Source organism: Hakea prostrata, chromosome 8 (assembly GCF_041222555.1).
Source record: "Hakea prostrata isolate BN-2017 chromosome 8, UWA_Hpros_2, whole genome shotgun sequence".
Taxonomy (NCBI): domain Eukaryota; kingdom Viridiplantae; phylum Streptophyta; class Magnoliopsida; order Proteales; family Proteaceae; genus Hakea; species Hakea prostrata.
Genome location: NC_142607.1, coordinates 9,081,806 through 9,095,063, shown reverse-complemented (window position 1 = coordinate 9,095,063; position 13,258 = coordinate 9,081,806). Strand labels below are relative to the sequence as shown.

Here is a 13,258-nt window from a genome sequence, read left to right as displayed (position 1 = left end):
TAATGTCTTTCAATATTCACGAAAAAAAAATGGTAGCTGCACATCTCAACGACCGTGGTGTCCGAGTGGACTTGTACAATTCTAACCACATATCTCTTGGCATCCCAACGACCACATATGATCCCTTGTTTCTCACACACCAATACAAGATACTTACATGCAAAATTTTGTTTGGGGTTATATGGAATCTAATGGATCTATAGAATCTTTTTTTGTGGTTGATTGGTTGTCATTGGTCCGCCGCCGGCGAAGTTTGAGAGAATTGGATGAGCTGAGAGAGACTTCATGGGTGGGCTTGTCAGTGACCCGGATGAAATTGTAGGCCCAAGTGCCCATCAGAGTGCCTATAACCGGTCCAACCACGTACACCCAGATTCCCTTGTAGTTTGAGCTGGCGATTGCTGGACCTATGCTCCTTGCTGGGTTCATGGATCCACCTGATATTGGTCTGCACTAACACAATCTATTAAGGCCCATCTAGCCCAAGCTATGTAGAGAGAGCTAGGGGGGCTTTTGGGCATGTTCCACCAGGTATAAACTTCAGCTTCTAGTTATTGAGTTTCATATTGTATGATATGAAGTATATCTTTTTTTCGGACCAAATGTATGATATGAAGTATATCTAAGAGGAGTCCGGATCATCTCCCCCTATGGAGAGCGCTCTCTTTGGTACCCTAACAGTTGTTGACCACGAATTAAAGGGGGCCCACAAGGTTAGGGCCGACATTTTTTTTTTTTAAATGTTTTATTATTTTTACTTGTGAAACCTCACATTATTTGTGGTTGTAACACCGTCGGGGGAGAAGAGAGTATTCTCCTTTAGGGGAAATGATCCACATGAGGGGATTCAAATCCTCTCCAGCACCCAAGTGAGTGGCCATCCAACAATCAGTTCTCAATGAGGGACACATGTCCCTTATCTATTTTTGACCCTTGGACTATTCATAATTTGGTTTGATTGATGAACCAAAGTGGTAAGGCCTGTTAAAAGTATCATCATCTAAGGGTGAAAATTTATAGTGGACATTTGGTGTTTGTTGAGAGTTGGCGGTTGGATGGCTGCTCACTTTGGCATTGCATAGGATTTGAATCCTCTCGGAGCAAGGTGCCTACCTTTATCCATGTGGATAGCTGATTTGGATCTTGACAAGGAATCATATTTATAATTACTTGGATTCAAATTCTCTACATCTCACCTTACCTTCTGTCCTATTCATCCAATTGTCGGATGGGCAACGCATGGACGGATAAAATTACAACCATCAAATGGAGGGGAATCACAGTTTTTTTGAAAACAATTGAATTATGTTTAAGTTATTCCTAAACAACCTTATTTTGTTGTGTTCGGCTTTAGTGTTGTGCAATTAATGTGCAACACTGAGCTGCCTACGGTCCCAATGTAGAGTGGTGGTCAAGACACCCTTCTTTTTTTTTTTGGTTTTAGTGTAGTAAAAAAAAACCGAAACGAGTGGTTGAGACCACCAGAATTGATTGGGACCATATGCAACTCAGTGCTGCGCATTTATTGCACAACACTAAAGCTCAACCCAATTTTGATTCTGCCTATCCATCTAGTGATTGAAATTTTACTCATCTATGCATTTCCCATTTGACGGTAGAGAAGACAGAAGGCAACATGAGATGGAAATGACCTGAATCCTAGTTACTTACCCAGCCAAGATAGAAGTTATGCAAACTGCGGAACCAACTGCTATCCCTGCTAACTCTCCTACCTGAGAATTCATAGTTACAGTCAATAATTTTAACCTAAAGATCAATACAAAATTTTTGTAAACTTGGATAGAATTTTTCCTCTAATCTAACCCTTGAGGGACCTCATTGTATGAAGAAGATTGAAATTAACTTACAGCTTTGGTGTCGGTGGCAACAGCACAAGTGATGAACATCATGGAAAAGGTCACAACAATCTCCATGATTAAGGCTTGAAGACTCGACCCAGAAGGAGATGTAGTCCCTATATTCTTTATAGGGTACAAAAGTATGCGAAGTGTAAATGAGGCTGCCATTCCTCCACTCAATTGAGCTGCTGCATATATGGGGACCTGCAACAACCAGATTTAATTGATTACCAAAAAAGAAAAAAAATACCAGATTTAATTTATTTTCCGTAAATTACAATTATATACTAATTTGCTTGTCAAATATGTACTCTAAAGATGATAAAAGATAATTATATTATGGGCGTTACATTGGACCAACCTAATATGAGATACCTTAAAAAGCATAGACTCAACTTGTTTCATTAGCTTCAGTACTTTATGCACCGTTTGTTTGCTGGAATAAACGTGGGGTGGAAAAAATGGGTAGGAAAAAGTTTGAGAAAACAAAAAAATTTCCATGAAAACCCAATGTACATAGTTTATTTGGTTCATGGGAGTGAGAAAGTCAAAAAACTAAGAGAATTAAGGAAACTTATTTGGTGAAGTAACATGCCAATTTTCCTACCTCATGCCTATTTGAAACCCTACAAAATGTCTTGTGGCAAATGTGGAAAACAAAAAGGGACCCTAACATTTCCCTTTTTTTTTTCTCCCACACCCATTCATGAGAGACCCTACAAAATGCCCCCCACGTTCCAAAACTCTGTGGAAAAACCTGTTTGAAAAATACACAATCAACCAGTGGGACCCACATTTAACATTTAAACACAAAATCCATTTTTTTTCCTTTTTTTTTTTTCTCCCACACCCATTACATATGAGCTCACATATTTTTTTCCCCCACCCCACTTTTGCAAACAAACAGTATTTTAGTGTGTATCATGGGGATTCACATCCTCTATCATTCTCACATTTTACAATTCCCTATATTCCTATATAGGATTGTGACACGTGGCAGTTAATTATCTAAGGGTCATGATTAGAACACAACTAATAATTGAACCTAAAAAATTCCTAAATTTTCTCCCAATTTTGTCTCTCCTCTTTTCTCCAAGCTTAATTCACTGTAATTCCTATCTAGGCTTGACTTCAATGCTGCACAACATTGTGTTGCAAAAAATCGAGATCAAGATATCGGCAGAAATTTCCATCTGAACTGTTCGTTGCTGGTGCTGCGCATTAATTACACAACACAACACCCAAGTAATTTCCATGTATTATGTGTGACATGATCCAACCAAGCTGATGGTCAAAATCCCCAGGTTTGAGAAGATTCCTGAAACTGATGGAACTAATCTGACCATATGGGCGTTGCCATCACGAATAATGCAAATTGCAAACTCTAAATAGAAATTAAGAGAAACGTGTTTGATTTAATTAGCAGATGATTAAGCACCTGTTTCCAGGGAAAATGCCTGACGGCGGCGAAGGCAAAGGTGACGGCAGGGTTCATGTGGGCACCGGAGATATGGCCGACGGCATAGATCATCACAGTCACGATAAGACCACCGGCTACAGAAGCTCCCAGCTTTGAGACCTTATGTTCGTCACTCTCACTCAGAGCAGCCGAACCACATGTCACGAATACAAGCAGAAAGGTCGCTATTATTTCTGCAGCTACCTGTTGTTTAAGAGTTAAAGGCATCTCTATGGTTTCAGTCTTATACAAAGAAAAGTTCCGGGAGATCAATTAACTAAGCAAAAAATTAAGCTGTTTTGAGAATGGAAATTATTAGAACCTTTCTGGGAAACCCAGGTGGGTAATGTTCTTCGTATAGCCTCCAAATCTGAACGAAGAAGAAAGTTGGGAATTTGGAAGGTGGGTTCTGAACTGAGACCATATGACAAAGATGACCGGCGTCAGCCAAATTGCTTGGATTTTGATCTCTGCCTGCCATTTCTTGGAATTTTCTTCCAAACGATGAGGAATAGTGGATGATATGTATGAACCAGTGATTCATTGAAGAGCTGATCGAACATACAAGCCTTCATTCCTCATTTAATTTATAAGCCAAGATGTAGGCAGGGTTCTCCCCAAGTGATCCATTACTTGGTTGGTCCATGGTTTCGTCTGCTTTCATATATTTTTACCCAACCGGGGGGGGGGGGGGGGGGGGGGGGGGGTTGATTAATAAATTTGATAACCCAGAGGGTGGCGTTAACTGTAGGGGATAACTAAGGGGTTGACGTTGAAATTTTCCTTGATAATTATATTTGATGATGTTATGTTTATGATCCAAATTAGTGTACCAGACTTTCATGTGAGCCCAAGCCTTCTATTTTCATCACAAATCTCATGAATTGGATCATCCGATTTGCCTATGCTTATGATACAGTACAACCCCACATAATAAATTGACCCCTTTATCCTATTAAAATAAATAAAAGTATACCTTATATATGTTCTTTTATGAAGTTTGTGAGATTTAAACTTTTGCCTTAAGATCTTGGGTGATAGTTCTAATAATGCTGTTTTAACGATTAGTTGAGAAATCTCTATTAATTTCTTCTTCTACATAATGAAGGTTTCTCTTTTTCACCTATGGACATAGTATGTACTTCGCATCAATGTGTAAACCATATCAAATATAAGTAATTAATCTTTTTTTTCTTGATGTTGGTTCTAATATAGATTACAAGTTTCAATAACTACATGAGTATTCTAGAAAGTATAAACCATTGCAAAGATGCCTTTAGGAGAGGAAAATTTTCACCTTTGCATGGCTTGTTTAGGACTGTTTTGTGGTCAGTAATATTGGTAATCTTTTAGTACTATTAATATTGTTTATCCTTTTCCACTTTCCTTCACATGTTTCCCTACAAATATTTAGAGAAGAAAAAAAAGGAAAAGAAAAAGGAGGTAGGCTCACATTCACAAAAGGAACCCATGGAGAGTTACTTGATCAAATTGTTGGAGAATCTGATTCAATTCCCAGAGCATGAACTGGAAAGGATAGGGGACCAAGAACCAACTTCATTTACCAATGGTTGCTCATACTCCTTCCCATTCCTTTTTTTTTTCCCTATGAAAAGAGAAGAGAAATTATAATATAGAACGAATATTGGCTTCTTGAAGTTGCAAATGGTAACACCGACTAATAAGACATTACCAATATTTGAAGTGAAGAAGCCAATATTAACAATGTAGTAATGAAATGACATGAACGTGATATCCGATTGATGTTTTCCCTACTTGATCGAAATCCTAAAAATAAGTCTAGTGAACATATTTATAAAAATTTCATTTTTTATACATATTTTTCTTATCTCACTGAGATTTTCTTAGTTAATAAACAATTCATATAGTTAATAGAAAATCATACCAAATTATATATATATATTAATACTCACAATTCATAATCAATTGTTATATAGTATATTGGTGAATCCACTAAGATCTATCTGCACTTTATTGTAGGGGTATTGGGTGTGGTAAGCGGAGGCAGGTTGGATAAGGCAATTAAGTAATAGAAGTTCACACTTAACACTCCTACTTTGGCAAAATAATACCAGTAGGTCATGAAAAGTCTCTCTTTTTCTCTCAATAAGACAATTTGAGTTGATCTTTATGAATCTTCTTTGCTTTTCAAGTTGTCACAGTTCATATTTTTTAGGGTTCTTTTGCTAATGTTGTTAAAGTGAAGCAATGAAATTAAAGCTGTTGGCACTTGGCAGCAAAAGAAAAATCCTATGCCAGGAATCGAGACCACTACAGGGATCGTATCTATCAAATCTTTTCAGAATGGGTCAAGAGTGGAGAATGATATCATCTCGAAGACTTAGAATTTCTTCAATCTGGCGTAGCATATGAAGAAATTGGAACTGAGTGAGTCGACTTTAGAGATGTGGAATTTGAATGTAGAATGGTTACTTGTGATTTTTTTTTATCTATAATACCCCCATATTGCTACCAATATTTGACAATATGGAATATATAGGTGGATTCGTGAAATTCTAGTGCCGAGATTACGGGATTGAGGAGGTGGGAAGTGATGAGTGCTTTTGCATTCGGGGGGCGGGTGAAGGATTGCAAGCACCGCTGTGCTCCATGAAGGTTTACAAAAGCTCATTCTGGGGTTGTGCCAAGTAAAGCGGGATTAGATCGTTGTTATTGATACCATTCAGGGAGATATCCTAGCTAAAGAGCTTGAGCTGGAGATTAGGGATCAAGGAGTGCCTTCATTCATCAGGGGAGGGGGGTGTTTTTTTTGTGGGGTTTTTGGGGGGGGGCCCCCTTCCCCCCCAAAAGTCTTTTTGTCTATAGATGTTTTGCCAGTGGCACTTTCCTCTTTAATTAGGGATGATACTAGTGACGAAACTCACAAACACCCCAAAAGCTATACCAAATTAAAATTAGAATCATTCAAAATGTCTCTTAAATTTGTATGGCAGTAAAATCTATTGACAAATTTTGTTAAGCCATTGTTAGATAATATCACAATTTCTATATTACCCTTATTCTCTTGTGATTTTACAATATTATTCCTAATAAAATAGAATCCTAGATTTATTCTTCCGAATTCAGTATGAATGTTCCTAATATTTCTCACTTTTTTTTAATAACAACAATACATATAAGTTTTAAAATATTTTGGTGAATCCACTAAGAACCAACGTGTGTTTGCTAGGGATATTGATTTTAAGTGGAGGTAGGTTGGACAAGGATTAGAAGTTCTCTTTTCCTCCCAATATGATAAAATGAAAAGTATTAGAGGTGATCTTAATTAATATCCTATGCCTTTTGATTTATTAAATTCATTTTTCAGGGTTCTTCGGGCAATGGTTGGCTAAACTGAATCAATGAAAAGTAGCTGGTAGCAAAATAAAAATCTACAAAAGGAACCGACCACTTTACTTGTATCTATCAGATCTCGTCAAAATGAGTCAACAGTGGAGAAAATCATCTTGATGATGAGAACAAATTGAAGAACTCCATTTGATCAATCCTATTTACCCTTATATGATACCAAATTCATTTTGTAATTCTCGCCCCTACTAAGTTCATAATAAATATTAGAGCAAATTGTCCTAGTACCTCAAAATAAATGCTTTAAGATACTGGCACCTCACTCTATGTTTGAAAAACACAGACTCCTTATTTCATTAAACGTATTAGTTCATTCTATTAGTCAAGCCGTTTTACCCTCAAATGAGGGTTGAAAATGATCTTGTGTGTAAAGACGTAAATTCCCTCTAAATCCAACTCTAGGTGAGTGGTTTTCTTCCCTTACTTAGCCGGTATTACCACCACCTCTCCCCTACCGATGACTCTGCCCTTTCTTGCCCTAAAGCTATTCGTAATGGAACCAAATTAACAAAGTACATGAATCTGACAAACTAATTTCAAGTACGATCTATGCTGAGTTGGAGATGATGAAATCGGTTTTAGATTGAAATCCCTAATTTTAACCGTTATGAGAGAGCACAGATCTGTTAAATTTAAACACGTTTTCTACAAGTGAAAATAAAAATAAAAATAAAAATAAAGATAAAAACCAATAGAAATGCAAAAAATAGAAGAAAAATATAAAACACCTTTAATATTTGAAAAAACCTGACGTCATTGAATTCTTTTAGATTTTTTTTGGATCCAGTGAGTAAATCATGGGTTTTTAGGATCAAAGATGCAATTAAATAACCGCTAGATTTTTGTGTTTTGGGAGCCTCACCCACCACAGCCAGATGTGCGACACGGGTCGAACCACCGTTTTATAAACCCGGGTTGGCAAACAAAAAAAAAATCGCTAGATTTTTTCTTTCAAATAACTATTTTGAAGTTCGGTTAATTTTGGAAGCCAATATAACATAATCATTGAGAATGCCTCCAAAAGTCATATCATTCCAATGATAAAGAAATCATGACATATCTATGTTATTGGGCACTCATACAAAATGATAAAACTACATTTTTCATGAAAGTTATAACAATTATTATTTTTCAAACTTTTTTTAAAAAGAAGTTAATTCCTAAATATCATGAGATTGGGAAGCAGTGAAGATCTTAAGAAATGCAAAACCAATAGAAATGCAAAATGGGAAAAAAATATAAAACATCTTTAATATTTGAAAATTATGACGTCATTGAATTCTTTTATATTTTTGAATCCAGGTAGTAAATCCGCTAGATTTTTTTTTTTTTTTTTCAGAAAACCTTTTTTTCAACTTGGGTTATTTTTTGCGCTAATATCACATAATCATTAAAGAATGTCCTCCAAAAATCATATCACTCAAATGATAAAGAAATCATGACATATCTATGTTGTTGGGCACTCATACAAAATGATAAAACTACATTTTTCATCAAAGTTATAATACTATTGGGTTCTTCAAACTGTTTTCTAAAACAGAAGTTAAACTCTTAAATATCATGAGATTCGGAAGCTGGGAGGAACCTAAGTGCCTAATACTAAGATATTGAATATTTATGTGCAATAAAGTTAAGGAAGTTAGGATATTGGAGAAAATTGAAATTCTACAAATCAATTATACCATTAATAATGTTAGACATGGTTAAGAATCCTACATTGGAACCACATGAAGACAGCATAATTAACAATACTTTTCTAACCATTTCAGACATTTTGTTTGTCATTCAGAGATGCTAGAAGGGTCAGAACAACTCCTGAGACTCAAAAAGAAAAAACAGTAATTCCTGAAAGTATGGGTTCTTTTTATTCTCTAATGAAATATTAGGTGTGATAGAAGTTTATTTTTGATTTATCTATGTAAAATTTAGTATTTTCTAAATGAGAACAAAATATAATGTGAAATAACAATATTGGTATATTTTTTAAAATATCGTACTTCTTTAATAAGGTAATGAAATATGATGTTTTTAATTATGAGGAGTGGTTTAGTTGGCAAAATATCAATGCTTCTACAAGTATATTAGAATTTGAATATCCTCGGGACTAGGGGCAAAATCCTACCTATATTAATATTAGAGATTTTTAAGTCTGAGTCCCGTAGTGCAATATATTACGTGTGGATCTCAACCAAACTAAGATGTTAATCGTCATTAAGTGCATTAAAATTTCAAATCTGGAGGGACCAAAATAACCCTCAAGTTATTTAATACAATGTGATATAACTAAAATGTCCTTTTACTTTTCACAATTTATATTTTTACACCTTTTTTTTTGTAGATATATTAATTAATTAGCGTTTTTTTCATTAAGCGTCAATTAATATGTAATTTATGTTTACCAAAAAATGATTTAATATGTAATTCTAAAAAATCTATATTGTAAATAGTTGGGACATTTTAATCATAATACATTGTATTAAATAACTTGAGCGATATTTTGGTCCTCCAAATTTGAAATTTGAATATACTTAACGGTAGCTAACAGTGTTAGTTTTCTTGGTACATACACAAAATATTGCACTAAAAAAGCCTACTATTAGTTTATGGTCCACTAAGGAGGCTCACATGTAAAAATCTCTTAATATTAAAGTTTCCCTTGAATACGTAGTCAAGGTATACGAAGTTGACCTGATACACCTTAGTTAAAAAAATAAAAAATCTGGCATTTTTTTTGAAAAAATAATAAAATCTTGATAAGAAAAGGTGGAATCTGATGATTTGTAAACATAGCTCCAAAGGTGGTATGTTAAAGCGGTTAAAGATCCAACTTCCCTAGGGGAGGTCTTGGGTTTGCACCCACTCAGCGGCATTAATATAAAAAAGCTCCCTTGAGGATGTAAATCGTGGTGCGCGCAAGCTAGCCTTGATGAACCTCATATCCAAAAAAAATTATGTGGGGAAAAACACCGAATTATGTTTTTGATATTCATTTTATTTTAAAAATAGAAAATAGTTTCTTTCTCATTTTATGTAGCATCATAAACATTAAAATTGTCATCATCGGTAATTTCCCTGACGCTTTATGATCACAAGACAGGGGGCTCACATGGAAGAATTATAAAATAAATAAAATAAATAAATAAAAACCCGAGGAGTGGCTCAGTTGGCAAAACCCAACGCTTTCACGTAGGAAGTCACAGTTCGCGAAGCCCCGCCTATATTAATTATATAAAAAGCGCCTTGGGGTTGTCGTCGCTCCCCTATATCCTAGCTTTCACGTAGGAAGTCACAGTTCGCGAAGCCCCGCCTATATTAATTATATAAAAAGCGCCTTGGGGTTGTCGTCGCTCCCCTATATCCTATATTTTTGAGATAAAAAAACGTTGGAAGAACATTGGAGAGGAGATCCGAACCCAAAGATTTGGACACTCAATAATGAAAATTCAAATTTCGAATTTCTATGAGGCATCATAAATTTCAATTACTAATTAACCTATAATAATGGGAGCAACATAAATTATCCTAAAATTAAAATAAAAAGTGCGCAAATATTTCAAATTCCAACTGTTGCCGCCACTGCTGCACCCCAACTGTTGCTGCCACTGCTGCACCAGTAGAGCAAAGGGTTTCAGCTTCTAACATAATTTATACAGAACTTAAGGTTTTGATTGCCAATCTCTTCTTCTTTGGCTGAAGTTGAACATGGCAGAAGTAGATGTTGACGGGGAACATAATTTTGAACTTAAGTGTTCATTTGTCGAAGAATACTTCAGATGGTGATTCGAAGTGAAAGGTCGAGACGTCTGCCCATGAAGAAAAGCATCTCGAGAACTTAGGGCGATATAGCTAGAAGATCCCCAGTACCAAGATCTCCCAATAATCACCAACTCTATACTGAAGCTTGATCTGAAGGCTATGGGGGTGTTAGCAAAGAAATACCGTGGTGAAATTGAGTTCACATCCTCTACAGTTCCCTCCCTGTAATTCGTATATAAGATTGTGACACATGATAGTACATTATCTAACCGTCATAGTTAAAACCCAACTAAGAATTGAATCTAATAAATTCATAAAATTTTGCCCAATTTTGTCTCCTTTTTTTTTTGACACTTAATTTTAGGAATTTATTAGATTTACTTCCTAATTGCATTATAATTTTAACCCCTGTATAATTAATTGCCTTTTGTTGTAATCCTAGATAGGAATTGCAGGAGATGGGAATTGTAGATGATGTGAATCCGGTGAGCCTATTTTTGCTATAACTAGGCTAGGGGGACGGGTGAAGGATTGCAATGTCACCCGCATGGAGTTGCTTGCCATAAAATAGGGTTTACAGAAAGCTCATTCCATGGGGTTGTGCCAAGTGAAAATTCGTTCGGATTAGATGGTTGTTATTGATACCATTCAAGGTAGACATCCTATGTGTTAGAGAGCTTTTGATTTGATCATGGAGATTAGGGATCAGAGGAGTAGTGCTTTTATTCATTATGTGCGTGAGGTTAACTCTTGCGTGGATTTCTTGGCGGGGTTCCTGCAGTCTCTTAAATTTGTATAGCAGTAGACTTTATTGACAAATTTTGTTAAATCATTGTTAGATAATATCACAATTTCTATATTACCTTTATTCTCTTTTGACTTTACAATATTATTCCTTAATCTCTGTAAGTGGAGGCAAGTTGGACAAGGATTAGAAGTCTCTTTTCCTCCCAGTATGACAAAATGAAAAGTATTAGAGGTGATCTCTATTAATATCCTTTGCCTTTCGATTTATCAAATTTCTTCTTAGGGTTCTTTTGGCAGTGGTTGGCTAAACTAAATTAATGAAAAACAGCTGCTAGCAAAATAAAAATCTACAAGAGGAACTAACCACTTTACTTGTATCCATCAGATCTTGTCAAAATGAGTCAACAGTGGAGAAAATCATTTTGAAGACGAGAACACATTGAAGAACTGCATTTGATCAAATCCTATTTATCCGTATTTGATAGCAAATCCTTTTTGCAATTCTCCTCCCAACCAAGTTCATAATAAATATTATTAAAAATTCTCTCTCTAGAATGAGAAAAAGATTCAATAGTAAAATGAACAAAACCTCTCTCTCCCAGCGACGAGAAGATGAGGGATAGATCAGCGAAATTAATAAAAAATTTCTCTTCTAAATGTGTGATAGAAGAATGTAAAGGAAGTACGATCGATCAAAAAAAAATGAATCACTCTGGCTTTAGGATGATCATTAAGACGAGTCTCTCCTAATCTAAGAGTTTTTTGTTTTTGTTTTCAGGGTGCCCTTTAATTGGGGGCTTAATTCTTGATTGTTCCCTTAAATTCATTTAATATCACAATGGCACTCAGGCGATAATTCAAAATATCAAGTTACCCTTCTTGATTGTCCAGTGAGGGAGGGTTGGAAATGATCATATTATCCCTCTTTGTGCGTAAAGACATAAATACTCTCTAAATCTAACCCTAAGTGGTTTTAGATTGAAATCCCTAATTTTAATCGTTATGAGATATCACAGATCTGTTAATTTCAAACACGTTTTCGAAGAAAAAATAAAAAACAATAGAAATGCAAAATGGGAAAAAAAATATAAAACATCTTTAACATTTGAAAAAACCTGACGTCATTGAATTCTTTTAGATTTTTGGATCCAGTGAGTAAATCATGGCTTTTGATTCAATTAAATAAAAGCTAGAGTTTTTTTTTTTTTTTTTTTTTTTAAACTATTTTCAAGTTGGGTTATTTTTGGAAGCTAATATCACATAATCATTATAAGAATGTCCTCCGAAAGTCATATCATTCAAATGATAAAGAAATCATGACATATCTATGTTGTTGGGCACTCATACAAAATGATAAAACTACATTTTTCATCAAAGTTATAACATTTATTGTTTTTCAAACTTTTTTTTTTAAAAAGGAATTAATTCCTAAATATCATGAGATTGGGAAGCTGTGAAGAACCTAAGTGTCTAATACTAAGAGATTGAATCTTTATGTTCAATAAGGTAAAGGAAGTTAAGACATTGGTGAAAATTGAAATCTACAAATTTAGAAATGGTTAAGAATCCTATAATGGAGTCACGGGAAGATTTTGTTTTTATAAACAAGACCTTAATAGAGAAAAGGCACGATATATAACTGAGGAATTCAGATCAAGAAGATCAAAGATTCAAGGATCGAAAATGAGCCAAGCTATCTCTACGGTCAAAGATAGGGCCCTTCTGGCTAGGGAGTCAGCACAACTATTATTCTCCTAAAAATGTGACAAATTCTACATTCCATAAACATAGGCATTAGATGTCTAATATTGTTAGGTTTTTTATTAAAATGTATATTAAGTCTACATGAGGAACCGACCACTTTACTTATACCTATTAGATCTTGTCAGAATGAGTCAACAAATGGAGAAAATAATCTTGAAGACGAGAACAAATTGAAGAACTCCATTTAATCAATCCTATTTACCCTTATATGATAGCAAATCCCTTTTGTAATTCCCATCCCAACCAAGTTCATAATAAATAGGGTAAATATCATTTACCTCCC

At 35.0% G+C, this 13,258-nt stretch overlaps 1 protein-coding gene across 1 annotated transcript; it reads right to left on the bottom strand.

Annotated features, from left to right (window-relative positions):
• On the bottom strand, positions 1-3,926 carry LOC149006711 (aquaporin NIP2-1-like). The gene is made up of 5 exons (XM_089166359.1): positions 3,641-3,926; positions 3,298-3,522; positions 1,869-2,063; positions 1,672-1,733; positions 1-448 (listed from the first exon to the last, which is right to left on the bottom strand). The coding sequence occupies exons 1-5, from the start codon at positions 3,860-3,862 to the stop codon at positions 178-180; spliced, it is 975 nt and encodes a 324-aa protein (XP_089022485.1). The 5' UTR covers positions 3,863-3,926; the 3' UTR covers positions 1-177.
• Positions 3,927-13,258: the final 9,332 nt, after the last annotated feature.